At 31.4% G+C, this 16033-nt stretch overlaps 2 protein-coding genes across 2 annotated transcripts; one reads left to right on the forward strand and one right to left on the reverse strand.

Annotated features, from left to right (window-relative positions):
* Nucleotides 1-1842: 1842 nt before the first annotated feature.
* LOAG_06994 (hypothetical protein) lies at nucleotides 1843-3939 on the forward strand. The gene is made up of 5 exons (XM_003142528.2): nucleotides 1843-1934; nucleotides 2283-2444; nucleotides 2558-2731; nucleotides 2898-3022; nucleotides 3754-3939. Exons 1-5 carry the CDS (start codon nucleotides 1872-1874, stop codon nucleotides 3875-3877), a joined length of 648 nt encoding a protein of 215 aa, XP_003142576.2. The 5' UTR covers nucleotides 1843-1871; the 3' UTR covers nucleotides 3878-3939.
* Nucleotides 3940-4724: 785 nt separating this feature from the next.
* On the reverse strand, nucleotides 4725-11444 carry LOAG_06995 (hypothetical protein; the record flags this gene model as incomplete). Its single annotated transcript, XM_020447313.1, has 15 exons — nucleotides 4725-5206; nucleotides 5492-5622; nucleotides 5771-5955; nucleotides 6964-7089; nucleotides 7263-7351; nucleotides 7453-7619; nucleotides 8195-8322; nucleotides 9196-9261; nucleotides 9480-9622; nucleotides 9784-9809; nucleotides 9951-10121; nucleotides 10383-10475; nucleotides 10697-10812; nucleotides 10932-11058; nucleotides 11313-11444. 15 exons carry the CDS (start codon nucleotides 11442-11444, stop codon nucleotides 5026-5028), a joined length of 1881 nt encoding a protein of 626 aa, XP_020302443.1. The 3' UTR covers nucleotides 4725-5025.
* Between the last annotated feature and the right edge of the window lie 4589 nt (nucleotides 11445-16033).

Genomic DNA, 16033 nt, shown 5'->3' on the forward strand with positions numbered 1-16033 from the left:
TTTGTACCTGTGATAATCTGGCCTTAGTTTTGAGCTTCCTTGAAATGATACAAGACTTCTACTTCAAGTTTGAATTGTAATCAGTTTTGCACCTGTGATAACAAAGCACAGTCACGGATGGAAATTGATAAAGGTAACTTACCTATATTCTGATAACCGTAATGATAATTAGTAAATGCTTTGCAATGTGAATATTTTGCAGAATAATGTACAAGTAAATTGAAGTCTACAAATAGTCAGAAATTTAAACTTTTTGAAAAAATTGTACATGGGAAGCTAAAGCTTCGTAAATAGTGACAAAATAATTTGACAACTGATAGCTTGGGTCAACATCAGAAGGTCATTTTTCGAGTTACTGGTAGCTAATAAAGAATCAGAAGGAACTACAAATTCAGGTTATTAATTTCGACGCTAGCTTACTAGAATTAGATTTATGTTAGTTAAGATATTTCAGTGTAATATTTCAAAAATTAAATCTTTTCTGCAGGTTTCTCCTGTAATATCCGGTATTTCCTTTTGGAAAACTGCCCGATAGCAGCATTAACCTTTACCAGCATCCTCGATAAATTTTTAGAAACTATTCAGCGATTAATTTTTTTTTTTCGCTCTATCGAATTACAAATCCCACGCAGTTATTTGTGATAAATGACCTCAGATATGAAGTGACAATTGGTACAAAGGCTGAATTTGGAAACATATCCAGTGAAGTGCATTAATTTCTAATTACTTAATAGAATTATTAAGAATTACTCAAATATCATTTCTAATATTTTATTCTTTATTACTTTTTTTTATATTTGAAATTGAATCTAGCATCATCCATTTAATATGATTAAGCAGTAATGTCGTTTTTCGAATGAAACATTTTATGATGACAGAATTCAAATTTATAATGCCCAAAGTAAAAGCGATTCATTGTCATCACAATATGTCACTTCCGTTCTCCTTTACCATTAAAGTTATTCTTATTTCATTCAAGCAACTTTCTAAATCATGACAATGATTTGGTATGGTTTAACCTCATTAATAGATATATTTGTTATGAAGAAGTACTCCGTAACAAATATATTTAAATGAAATAATTTATTGTCAAATAGTTGAATTAGTTAGAAGATAGTTTATCTGCTTAAGAAATAGTTTGTTTATGCATATTATTATTGTTTAATGCTGAAAGCTTAAACAGTATGATATATTTGAACAAACTTGTAAAAAGTTGGAATGAAAAGCGTAGTTTATGAAAACAAGCTCAATTTTGCTTAACAAATAAGCAAAACTTATTGTTAGAGTTTGAAAAAGTAAGCAAATGAAAGAAGTTATCAGTCTAGACAAAAAAAAAAAACCATAGATTGTAAACATTATATCAAAGATTATTTGCAATTACATCCATCTTGCAAACTGCAGCTGCATTTTCATTGTATATTCTTATGGCCATTTAACATGCTATTCTTACTGCAATTTTTGCAAGGGACGTTCAAGTCACAGAAAAATGATGTAATACTGATTAGCTGAATGGAAATGTCCTTTTAAATTATCCATTTAGTTTTTGCTATTTTTTGTATTCTCTTTTTCTTTTTCTTTTTTTTATTTAACATATCATCAACACTTAGATTAGTAATAATACCGTCCTAATTCAATTCATTTACTGTACTACAGAAATCTGGATAATTTTCATCAATGCAACCAAAACAAACTTTAAAAACAATAAATGATATGCTTTGATAATTTATGTGGAAAGGATTTGAGTTGAAAATGAATCATCATTTCATGAACAGGTGTTCTTCAATTCATCTTATCTATTGTCAGTTGCTGCCATCGTTATTATTTCGTCTGAATCTCATACGATTCAAATATTCTCTTATCATTACTACAATATGCATCCTCTTGGCTTCATTATTTTTGTCTCTTTTATGATGGCATCAATTGCTGAAATTTTGGTATGTTATGGATTAAATTCTCAAAAATTTTTGATAAATTGAATGAGAGGGAAATATTAGCATACAACCTGTAATATCCAATCACATCTGAGTATATAATCTTAGCATACTGTGATTCATTAATTATATCAAAATGTTAATTACTATTGTCTACTTGATGATATCATTTTTATCTCATTCATCTTTTCAACAATATGTTGCGGTGCATATTTTCATATGTATATTCATTCTCTAAATTAATATGAGTAATAAGTATGATAATCTTTAATAAATATGATAGTCTTTTTTATGGCAACCCTTTAAAATGAACAGGTAGGAAGATTATCCTTACCTGAAATATTAATTAAGAAATGTAACGATATATTAACACGAAGAGCGATTGAGAAACGTGGACGACAAATTAATTTGAAATGTCTTGAGAATAAGAAGCAGTTGGAGAAGTGTAACAATCGTACAGCTGTAGATTCTGCCTGGATGGATTTTGAACAAATTAATGCGAATTACTTTACGGTTAGCGTTAAAAGTTTTTTCTTTAATTGAAATAATTTTAAAAAAAAATTTTTTCTAATTAAATGATTAAAATGACCGAGTGTATTGAAATGTTTGTGATTTTTTTGCTGCAGACATTGGATTCTTGCAAGGAAGGAAAACGTAAAAAGCGACATTTTGAATTGACCAGCCATTTCTTAGACTTCCGTCATGATAATCTTGGCTTAAATCATGATCTTAAAAGGAAACTAGATGGAAATCGAGTGAAACGCAATGTACATGGTACTAGTGATGATAAAAATAACCCGGTAATGACTTCCAAATTATTAAAAAATAATATTTCAATAAAGCATTGTTACCTAAGTTACCTTGCAGCAGTAGATTTAAGAATATCGCTTCCCGGGAATTTTACTGATTACGTTTAATCAGTGCATCTAACATTACCTGAGACTGCTCACTTCATTTTATTTTCAGGAAGTCGAGAATGATTATTCCGGTGATTTTAGGCGGTTCAAAAGAAACGAATGTTTGAAAGATAGTGAAAAAGAGAAAACTCGTTTGCTTGAGAAATTCGCAAAATCATGTAAACCTGATACCACGTTAGTTTTAATTTATTATTATGTCAAATTTAAATTTTAACAACATATTTCCAGAAATTCAACAAATCTTTTGCACTGTTATCATTTATGCAAATTATTTTAGGAAGAAGAAACTATTTTTTGTTTAAGTGTTGATACTTTTCTTCTGATTATTATTTCGATCACATATTACAATTTTCATTTCAAGTTTAATGAATAATTTAATTTAATTTATCACTTCAAGCGCTGCTGATGAGAAATTCATCAACTTCCCATTATTACCATATTTAAATTATCAACTCCATCTTACATTCTGTCACATCCCACATTTTTGCAGTTTAAAATTTTAGATTTTTCTAAATCCTATTTAATGATAATTAGAAGTGATAAATGTGAGTATGTGGTAGATAGTGTAGGATGGACTTGAAAGACTAGTTGAAATTTTACAAATTTCTGTTCTTCACAAAGAATGCTGAAAAATATCAATTCCAGTTGGCTTCAAAAATTTACACATTCACAAAAAATTTACAAAAAAAAGTGAATTCCAAAAACATTCAAAAATCCACTCGGCAATGAAATTTCCTTCATAAAAAAATTCCTAATTTTCCAAGAGAAATGATTGATTTTTTAAAACATATATTTTTATTCCTTCCAGTCATTCTACCACAATGAAGGAATTAACAGTTAACTTTTAATTAAGCGAACTTTTATCCTTGCTACTCAACATTGGTGAATGAAGTTCTTTTTTCCAGATATGATCGTGGTAAGATGAGTAAAAGTTGCAAGGATAATTTGGACAAATTATCGAAAGCAAGATACAGAGCTTATAGCAATTACGTGGGATATTTCCGACTTTGTTACGGTTCTATTAGTTAAAGTTATTCGTCACATTAATTAACAGAATATAATTTTGATGTCTTTACAATCACAGTGTGCAAAATAAAGTGAAGTCTTTATTCCGGATTACATTAAAGACTAATATTTTTAGATAACTGCTGATAAAATGTCAGGTGTAAAACCTTGGCAATACCAAACAAGGCATAGGACGTATGCAGAAAATTTCAAGTAATGTTGACGTACATGAGCCAAATGTATTGTGTCATTGACAAGATATAAGACTGTTTTTTTATTAGCTCAATTTATAACTACACAAAAAAATCATCTAAGGCATGACGGACGAGTCGAATAAAAACCTGCAAATTTAAATTTCATGTAGAAAAATTACAATATGGCATCAGGAAAAAAGAATGGAAGCACAGCAAGCATATGATTTGAAGAACAGAAAATATAATTCGATGACCCTTTTCAAAAAAAAAGAAAAAAAGGGAAGGAAGAGAAAAATAAAGAAAAAAATAGTACAATTCTACAGGTGAACAGATGACGATTTAATTTAATCAATGAAAGGGTGTGAGAAGGAAGGAATAGCTTCAACCCATACACATACATATTTAGGTATATGTAAGTAAATATTGTTTTAAATTTGTGAAATATAGCAATTCCTAAGTTCATTATGTATCTGTCTCATAAAAGCGATAAAAATATGAAATTGACAATGATGACATTACCTATTAACAGATTTGAAGGATACTGTGATGGCACATCACTTGAAAAGTGACCAAAGTGAATAATATGACATGACTAGTTAGGATTATGCGATCAGTATGATAAAAACCTGATGAAATTAAGCTAAAAGTATGACTATGTCTGAAACTTAGAACTCCTGCTTCTAGTTATCGATCTCCTCCTAAGCTGAAGCAGTAAGTTACAGGAAGACGAATAAAATATCTTAATAGATGCACTAACAAATTATTAACGAAAACTGAAGTTAACAATCTTCAACATTTAGCATAAGTACAGTCCAATTTATAGAAAATAAAACTAGGAAAGGAAGACCTTAAAGAAAATAAAAGTTATAATCAAGGGGAAAAAGAGAAATAGTAAAAGCATATGTATATTATACACATATAAATTTCACGTTTTCTTGCGCTATAACTATTTTTATCTCAAGAAAAAATGAAAAAGAATCAGGAAGCAGACTTTTCGCTTATTTTTTCCAAGACAATAGCAACACGGCAAGGAATATATACACAAAGATGATTCCGTCGATTTGCATAACCTTCCGGGAAAGTAAAGTAATGCTGATTTTTGTCCAATCGATTAAAACCACCAAATTCGGAGTCATCACTATTTAATGCCAGTACATACCTCAAAATATTTCATTTGGTGTCACCACCATTGTTCCACATCAATTTCAACTTTTTAGATCAAAAAGCTGTTAGAATTAACTTGCTCTTTGGGAAATCAGTAAATCCTTGTTATTACCATATTCTTATTTCTAATTCTCCACAGCAAGCAAATTTATGAAATTAAAATGTCCCCAATGATAACTCGGATAAGCTTCCACCTTTTCCTCCAGCCTTTTTCTATATATATGAACTATAGGCAAAAAATTTAAAGAAATGCGACACATTATACAGCATAAAAACTTACTCCCCCGCTACTTCGATACCAATTTTATAATCCGAGTAACTCTTGTGCGGATGAAAATTGAAAATAAAGAGAAGACCAGCACGTTCGAATGCTATCACTTTATCATCCTGATGTTTCCACGAAGTGTATGCCTACAAAATTCTGCATCATACTATTAGTAAAGGGATTATTCACTTAAATGATCGCTTCATTTGAATGCAATTGAATCCGATATAGTACTAAATTTGGTACCTTAAAAGTTATTTACTGAGTTTCAGTTGCTAAAACATTTATTCATACCGGCCCGCGTGATAAGAAAAGATGCTTCTCTTCCAATTCATTCATGGCACGATCAAAATTATTTAAATATTTGTATCGAAGAAGCTCATTATCTACTAAATTCCACTGTCTTCGGCAATAATGAAATGATTCGTTGTTACCCACACGTGGAAAATCAAGCCATTCTGGGTGACCAAATTCGTTACCTGAAAAAGAAAACTGGATGGAATAAAGCTATGAAGGGAGAATTTAAATTCCAATAATAACTACTTTGGACTGTACTGCTACCTGAGATAAACAATATAATACAACTTTAGTAGAACTAACTTATGGAAGAACGTACAGGACATCATTAGATTTCAATTCATCTGTTTTTTGCTAAAGAAATTAAAGATGAAGGAATTCCATAGAACTTGAGCATAGAACTTGAAGGATAAATTAAATAAGATAGCTCATAATGGGTGACAACTTGTGAATCATTAGGACACGAGAATGATCAGATAACAGTAATACTTTTGGAAAGAGGACAAACACGTGCCGTATTTATAAGAGTCTACCTTTCAGAAGAAAATTTTCGTCACAATTAACTATTTACTTATTATTCTACAAGCTTATTTAAAAGAAATTTCTTGTTAAGTAGCATTTTTTCCAATGCAAAAAAGCACTGCTAAATGTTTCAACTCTTTACAAATAGTTTACTTGGGGATTTTAAAGATTTCAAGTTTTTCAGGAAAAAAGCCGACAAAGCAGTTAAAAAAGACCAGGTGTTTAGTCCCTTCCACATATTTTCCGCACTGGAACAACTTCCTATTAATAAAAGGTGGATGCACTGTTGAAAGTTGAACTGAACTAGCTGAGAGAATAATCGAAAAAAAGTTAAACGTTCTTTGAACTGCATAGCTTTCGTAATTCCGATGTTTTCTTACCGAATAATTCGTTACTGCTAATAGCTAGAAATCAACAGATGTTTAAAGAAGTTTAATTGAACGAAATGGCCAATGGATGTCACCCAATCAGCATCACCATCAAATATAAGGTCAACATAAGGACATATATATGCAAACAACTGTTTTTACAACCAGGAAGTGCCTAACATAACGTGAACGCGATGTTGATCCTAGTGAAAGGATAAGATTAACCAGTGATCTAAATCCAATTGGATCAATAGTGGATTTTGGAGAAGCCTAAAATTTCGAAAGAAAAAAAAACCTTACCAATAAAATTCAACCATGCTTCGCCACCTAATCCATATGTGATAAGACGAATCATTTTATGCAATGCTATACCACGCTCAATTATTGGGGTTAACGGTGTTGTTTCAGACATGAAATCGTACATTTCTGAAAACTGTTCGCCTAATTGGCTATGAACAACAATCATTGTCGAATGTTATTTGGAAATATTTTTTTCCCCAACAATTACAAATTGAATTTTTTTCTTTTCGAATATCTTCTACAACAAATAACTCAACGTGTCAACATTTGTTAAAGCCGAAAGAATTAGAAGAGTTGACCTTTATCCATCAACCAGAACGCTATCGTCTTATCACCAACAAGGGCTTGATCGTGTGATTCTGCATATGCAATATGCTTCTCAGCGTATCTGGAATTGGTTAACAGTTGTTAGAAGTGTTGCAGGTTAGGAGCACCGCAATAATAAAGGACAGTACCCAGTAACAAGTAAACTTTGAACCTTGGGATTACCTTCTATTTTCCAGTGTAAATACCAAATTAGAAATATCCCAGTCTTCATCTGAGAAATGTTTGAGAAATTTAATCCACAAATCCGGTGCTGCCATTGCTAAGCGATAATCGAAACCTTGTCCACCTTCTTCGACTGGTCGACATAATGCTGGCATGCCACTTACTTCCTGAAACGGAGAAATTATTAAAACCTGAATGCACTGTTAGTTTATTCAAGCAGACAGCAATTATTCGCATCATAAAGGAAAAATGTAAATTGCTAAAGGTTCTTTCCATCTGTAAATACCAAGGGAATCTGATTTTAAAGGAATGAAAAAATGAAAAAGGAATAAGAAGAGAATCCTTATTGAAATCGAAGATTTAATTGTAAGGATATCTTATGAGCAACTATATAAGCAACCCAGAACAACAGGTCAAAAAGTCTAGTAACTTATCTCCTAGCTGCAAAGCAAAAGTATGAAACGTTGTGCTTCTATTCTCACCGTTTTCAGAGGAAATTTTAATTTCAGCTGAAACGGCAGCGATAAATGATCCAAGGGTCACAGGTTTAATGACTCAAGGATCACAGGCTTGCTAGCAGGATGAGAAAGGTTATGGTAGGTCGGCAATTCATCCGATGAATTGTATGCAAAGCAATCAAGTTAATTCCATAAATTACAACATCGACTATTACTTCAATTAAGACTTGATGGATTTAAAAATCGGACTACATCTATACATAGCAATGTTAAATTGAACTAACTTCAGCAATCGTCACGATATGGGGGAATCTGCGATGCAGAAACGAATTTGCAAGCATCAAATAAACAAGTGAGTCGGTATCAACATTCAGACCGAAATACATGTCATAACCACCATCTAATGCGTCGGCTGAAATTACAACCATTCTTCTACTGATTACTGAAATCTAATGATGAAGCGATCATTTGATTTAAATTGGAGATTCAAAAAGTGAAAATGAAAATTTAGAAACTAAAAATACAAAAATTTCAAACAGTCAATAAAAGGCATAAAAGATTGTCGGGGTAAAATGATTCTTCGACCTTTTTTTAATTTTTCCAGTCATTAGAAGGACAAACTATACATTGAATTTAACATTATTTTGTTACTAATTGAAAGTGAAATCCAAAACAGTAATTTGATACATAATGTCAAATTTCATGTATAGACACAATATAAAGCAGAAAATAAACAGTAATTCAAAACAGTAATAACAGTAATCTATGCGAAACACTGAATTTCTTCAGTATGCCTGAAGGACATTTAAAATTTCGCTGTCCTACATTCCCAAACTTTTTTGTTTTATATAAGCTTTTTGCTTACAGAAACAAGAGAAATGCTATTATATCATTAACCGTTACTGTCTAAAGCTTTTGCGATAACAAATTTTTCTGAAAAATACACAGAGGTTCACTGTTGTGAGGGAGCCGTAATAACACTGACACAACAATACAATTTTCAGGAAATCCCAACTAGTCAAGATACTATCCCGTATTGATGCCATAACATTCAAATCAGTAAAAACCTGATTAACTTGCAGTAACAACTTCTGAAACGTCTCCACCTCATACATAATTCACATATGGTTATATTCGGGGTACAACCGTATTAAGATACAGCTTGTATTAATTAACCAAAGAATTTTGAACTAAACATGTAAAACGAGCATTTTCGGTCACTAAAACTCACAAACTTAACTCCAGTTTTCATAAAATTCATAAAGTATTTCAGTCTATCATTTACCAATTCCATGAGAATGGTATAGCATCGATGTTACGCCATCAAATCGGAATCCATCAAAGCCGTATTCTTCAATCCACCATCGAAGGTTGGAAAGTAGGAAGCGGAGGGTTTCGATCCTGAAATTCATTAACTTCAAATTTCAGAATTAGAAGCGCTTTTATTAACTCACAATTAATTTATTCAAAAAGAAAATTTGACAAAGACTTCCGAAACTTTCTGCGTGTAATCGAAAAGTCGTGAATCCCAAAGGCTATGATATCCACGGTTATTGTCGTGGAAATAACTATTTTGAGTACCATCCCACTCATTCAATCCATCATCCACATTCTTTGAAGCATGCGAGTGTACCACATCAAGCAAGATAAGGATACCCGCTTCGTGTGCTTTATCAACAAGATATTTCAAGTCTTCCGGTGTCCCGCAACGACTACAAAACACTATTTATTAATGTTTTCGCGTTTTTCTCAAGACAAGTTTGTAAGTTATAATCTCTCTAAACTCAGTCGGAACAATCTTCACTTCTTTTCTCCTAGTCTCCCTACCTCAGTTAAAATATAGTCTACTAAAACGGAAAATTAAATAGCAAACCTTGATGCCGCAAAGAAACTAGTGACCTGATAACCGAAACTGGCGTAGTAAACGTGCTCCATAATGGCCATTAGTTGAATGGTGTTATAACCTGGAACATATTATATGTTATCCGTAGCTGAAAATATCGCAGGGGAAATCTGATGTGAAATGGAAAGGAATAGTACCTTGTTTTTAATTCTTGGAATAACATCATTCGCGAAATTCTTGTAGGTATTGACTTTGCCTTCCCAACTAGATATTCCAACATGTGCTTCGTAAATCCGTAACGATTCTGGTTTTGATGGCCTTGCATGTTTGAAATCATAACGTTCCGATTCTGACGGATTATAAAAAGGCTATAAAAAGGAGTAATAAAATAATTATTAATTTATTTGCTCGTTTGAAACAAACACATGAACTGCAAAACAAAAACACACAAACAAATAACCTCTGCGTCAGCACTAAGCTTCATAAAAAGAATTATTGCTTAACTAGCATTTAATTAAATAGGCTACTAATTTGGAGAATCCAGGAAGTAGATTTTTTTCAACTTTTTTCACATTATTAGTATGCCTTTTACTTGAAACAAAGTAAGGAAAAACAGAAAGATAGCTTACCATATGGTAAACTGTTGCTTCTTTTGGCCGTGTAACATAGTGAGCCCAAGGCGATAGTTTAAAACGAAATATGTTATTTTTCCTTACTGCAACCTGCAAATATGCAGAAAATATTTCTTTAGCTTATGATCATTTAAATTCCATATGATTCCATTCATAATACATTATACATAATATATCATAGTATTGAATTGACATTGGGAATATTATCAAACAAACTATCTATTTCACCAATCTAACTGCGCTATCATCTCAACAAAATTTGAAACGTAAGATGGATCCCAGCATATCACCCTTAATAACAAAAGAAATACCTTGATTATCGATCCATGCTTAATGGGGCAATTACCATCTTTATCAGCTGGAATAATTAATTCCCATTTGCCATACTCCAGTCTCTTGTATGGATGGGATTCAGTGTTCCAATCGTCTGCAGCAAAATAATTACATTCATTAAAATTGTCGAATCAATCACTTTCAATCTTTAATCCTGTTTTTGCTTAATATAATTCCCATTTTTCTTAAAATATAATGAATTTCCAAACTTACTAAAATCTCCCACCAACGACAAGGCTTCTGCTCCCGGTGCCCATTCCAGACAACGAACTGAATTATCCTTCATCACCACAACACCATATTCTCGATAAGCTGTTGTGAATGTTTCCCACCCCCCACACTAAAAATCGCTCTTGAATGTAAACATAAAATTTTGTTGTTCAGAATTAATAAAGTCAAAAGAAATATGCTCTACTGGAGTTAGATCCAATGAAATATACATTCTCATCCTTACATATCACATCGTTATACTGTGCTGTTCATCAAATGTAAAGAGTAACATATTCCATCCAGGCTGATCCAACTTAATAATATACTTTTAAGAAAAATGATTATTGATTTAGGATTTTGCTAGATGTACTACAAAATCTTAACCTCTTCAATTTTCTTCGAGTAGTCAAGGAATACTCCATATCGACGACAAATTTCATTCTGATAATTCCACAGATATCCATCCAACTTCAGCAAATTGTCAAGTCGAGGAGGTCTGCTACCGTTGCCACTCATCGATGATCTCCTGCAAAACGTTACTCATTATTTCTATTGCAATAATGAAATTCATTCATTTCAAATCATCCGATTTTGATCTAAAAAGATATTTTCCATTAAAAAATCGAAGGAATACAATTTAGTACTGAAATGCAAAAAGATCATAGCTAAGCTTTTGAATTCAATTAACTTTTAATCTAATCGAAAGTTTTGATTTAATCAAAACTTTTAATTTAGTTAAAAGTATTTCTTTTCACTGTTTTGTTTCTTTAAAAAAGAAGAAAAAAAGAAACATGCAACGTTTCTTAAACTAAAGTAACACAAGAGAAGAAAGATGAATTTAAGGATTTTGATGCGAGAAATACTTGAAAATATCGATCCATTAGCGCAATAGAAAAGATGGAATAAAAGATTATGTCCGCCTCAAGACGGAGAGAAATCTCTGATTACTTTCGTACCGTATCAGAAATTAACAGGACAGCGGGACCATAACTGGAATATTTCAGGCCAAAACCGGATATCGAGAAAGCTCAAAAGCTTAACATTTACGAAAAAGAAAAAAATGAGCAAATGCTATAAAAAATTGCTGGAAACTTTATGAAACATCAAAATGAATTTTAATATTCTGAACTAACATATACACAGACACACAGACACATACACGAACACACATACAGACACATACACAAACACACACACACAGACACATGCACGAACACAGACGCACACGCACAGACACATACACAAACACACACACAGACACATACAGACGCATACACAAACATACACAGATGACTGTTGATTGATAGCTATTGATTAATAGATAAATTAATAAAAGGAGAGAGAGTGGGGTGAAGTGAAGATGGAAGACAGATCCGCTCCGATGTTTGATGATTGCGCTAAGCAATTGGTAAGATAATGTCAGTGGTCGAAATCGAAGATTAGTATCGAATGTGGCTTAAACAAAGTAGCAAAGTTTAGTATTTCCATTCCTTTTTTGCTTTTGTTTTTCTTTTACCTTTTGGAATTATTTTTATTTACAACAATAACAATGATTTCTAGTCATTTCCATTGTTTTATTCAATATTGCCATCGCAACAACAATTACTATTTCTCGTCCATCGTTTTCTCCTTTTCTTTCTCTCTTCCCCTCTCCTTCGCTGATTGATTTATCTGATTTTTTGAGAAACGAAGAATATAAAATTACAGGAGGAAAACTGAGAAAGTTCTATTCCTAACAATATCAATTTCTCTTCTTATATCGTTAGAAATAATCAATTCGAATTAATTCTGTAAGTTCAAATAAATTCAATTATAATTCAATTAGTTAGAGAATGTGTGGTAAAAAAAAAAAAAAAACAAGCGAAGAAGTGTAATTACTAATTGTAGTAAGTGTAAACAAACGTTGAATGATAATGAATATTGATCAATCAATTCAATCATTTTTATTTCGAATAAAAGAAAGAAAGAAAGACAATTCATTCATTATTGTAAAAATCTCTTTTTTTCTCATATTTTATTCCGTTCAAATTGGAATTCACAAATTTAATTTCATCAGTTCGATCCTTTCCTCTCTGTCCATTTGAATTTCAATACTTATTGTAAGAATTATGTTATATTTCATCTTACAAAATCACGAATTGATTCACTCCAACAAGAAATATTAGTTAAAGTTAATTAGCAGGGCTGTTCGATTTCGAAATGACACTTCAGCAAATGAAGTAATACTTTAATAGCTTCACATCAATAATAATTTATTGAAAGATATAGGAGCGGACAACCATTTTGTAACACTAATTAATTATCAGCTTAACAGATGAAAACTTTGAACTACCCAATGTTTCGCTTTACTCATCGACCTGTTATCTAAAAAAAACAAAATTTCGAAACGAATTCAAAATAAATGAAAGATTCAAATGGGAATATATTTGATACACTTCTTGTCTTTTTTTGTTTTCAATAAAGAAAGTCACTCGACGTGAAGAGAATTTGAAGAAAAAAACAAGTAAAAGTAAGGTTGAAATGCAATACTTAAAAATAAGTTCAAGTATTTGAATTTTAATTCGATACAAATAAGAATTTTAATTTTAGCTCAAAGTTTTAAATGTTGTGGTGTAAGAGATAAGTGATGATAGTGAAGTAGTTCCGTTTACTATTGAACAATTTAAATTTGTAGCATTTCGGCGAAACTTTTCTTGACAGCATCAACAACAAATGCAATAAATGATAAGGAGAATATCATGATTATGCAGACTTCAGATCCAGGAAGAACAGAGATTAGAAATGGTTAATGCATAATTTGTCCTTGTTCCAATTTTTATCAATTAATTTTAATTCATTTCATCAGATTTCTTTGATCAGATTTTCATCAAGACTTCTTGTTTCTCTTCCTAAATTAATATTAATATTACTATCGCACAGATCAAATATCCTACATCAGACAAAAACCAATTTGTGCTATCAATAATAGCTAATTTGAAATTAAAAGACATCTTCCCAGATCTTATCAGTAATCGTGAGTTTTCTAACACTTAAATTTTGATGCTTAAAATCCTGCCAATTAAACAGTACTTGAATAACGAGTGTAGAAAATAACGAAGCAGATGTCACCTTTTAATTATTATTGGAATATTCGCGTACCAGGAAATAGGAAAATGATGAACAGCGGAGTGGTATAGTGCTAATTTCTCAGTACCAGTTAATTGTTGGCCAGGTTAATAATGAATCCTGGGATAAATCAATTACATTCGTCATTAATGGGGACCGAAAAAACGGGACATAACATATCAGATTACTTAAATATTTGAATATTTAATACAGAAATGCTTTAATCATATGCAATAGGGATTATTTTGCAGCATTATAAGAATATTAACAATAATACTGTTCTTAAAAGTAGTCAACTGTACGTTCCATTGATATCGATACCATGATTGTAGGTCAGACCAGGTCAAAAGTTTCGGTCTGGCTTATCTAATTGAAATATATCAGTTTACTTTATAATCTTGAGTGTTACCAATGTCTATTTGGACAATTGCGCTTTATTTCTTTATCTTGCTTGTTTAATTTGCGCTTATCAGCATAAGCACGGAATTATTTGATGCATCAATGATTGAAGAAAATGTGAACATTTTAGTTTCCTTTCTTTTTTGCGATGTTCAATTTTTAAATTTTTTAATGTTTCATATCCTTTCATTACAATCAAATGTTCAGAATTGTAAAACATAGCAATCAATGAAGGAAATGTCAGAAGAAAACATTTAAATACGGTAAATTTGCTGAAACTTTCAAAAGCCCGATCATTTCATTTGCTTAATTTCCATCAAAATTCTCAATATTCTTTGTTAAATTTCCCAATCGTAGTATCATATAGCAATGTAAATAATATCCATATAAAAGCAATTTTCAAAAATTCATCTCATCAGTTTGAATGATTTAACATAAAAGCTGAATGAACACAATGTTTACAACATGTTGTTATCACGCAATGGTACACGTTCATCTGGCGGAATATGTGTCAGAAAGAAAGGACAGTTTTAGTCACTTTTGTCAACCCATTACATCTTATCCATTTCATCACGTCACTATCTATTTCAGTTGACATTTCCCCATCAATTATTCCAACTTTTTTCCTTTTCATTTTTATTTCGCGTCAAATTTCCTGGTGCAAAACAGTAAGCAAATTAATCTCTCAACTGTACATATTATGTTACTTGTATGTCTGTCTGTATATGTTGTCATTATAGATGTCTATGTTGATATCTATGCATATCTCTCTATCTATACGTCTCTCTATATGTACATTTTTGTTTATTGTTTTAAACAATTTCAATGTTTTTGTTTTCCTATTTAAGTACATCCTGTCATTCTCATCTGTTTGTCTCATTGTATGTATGAGAACAGAAAAGTGAATATAACCAATGATACATTTTAAAGGATTTTAAAATGGTGTAATGATGACCTTCTTAGGTAATTGAAATAGTAATGGAGCTTAATGAACTAAATACCGTGAAGTCCTTAAGTAAAGAGAACAGCAGAAGAATCAGAATCCGTTTATTATCAATCGAGCAAGATATAATGACCCTATCTACTCGTGCCGCGGCCGTATCTTTCACTTTCCTTTAGTTTTTATTGTGTATTGACAAGAGAGCCTGACGGAGGTAGGTAAACACCACTTATTTTACAAATTTATCCTCAATTTGAAAGATGTCATATGATTCAGTTAATGAATTGCATATGTCTTCACGCTCTTCTACGTTACGTGATGATTACCTCTCTCTATGATAATATACCCTTCTTTTACTTTATATTAGATATCTCAAACTGCACCTCGAACATGAGTTCTTCATAGTTTTGTTTTTGTAAGATTGCTGAAAGTATCATGGTTGAAGGTTATTCTTTGTTGCTTCTCTCTCTCTTTTTTTCTCCCTCGCTTTTTCTCTCATTTTCTTCTTAGATCATAAATTTGAATTTAAATTGGGGTTTGGATTAAAAAGCCGTTGCTATATTTGTAAGCCGTTGCTATACTTGTAAATGATCCAGGAAATACTATTAGTTTCGAATTTTTTCTCCAGAAATGTGTATATATACACATTTATATGTATATA

Source organism: Loa loa, assembly GCF_000183805.2.
Source record: "Loa loa unplaced genomic scaffold supercont3.22, whole genome shotgun sequence".
Classification (NCBI taxonomy): domain Eukaryota; kingdom Metazoa; phylum Nematoda; class Chromadorea; order Rhabditida; family Onchocercidae; genus Loa; species Loa loa.

Coding starts and splice junctions, on each gene's coding strand:
- LOAG_06994 (XM_003142528.2), top strand. CDS start 1,872: ATGCATCCTCTTGGCTTCATTATTTTTGTCTCTTTTATGATGGCATCA. Junction 2,445..2,557: donor TTAATGCGAATTACTTTACG/GTTAGCGTTAAA, acceptor TTTTTGCTGCAG/ACATTGGATTCTTGCAAGGA. Junction 3,023..3,753: donor TCATGTAAACCTGATACCAC/GTTAGTTTTAAT, acceptor TCTTTTTTCCAG/ATATGATCGTGGTAAGATGA.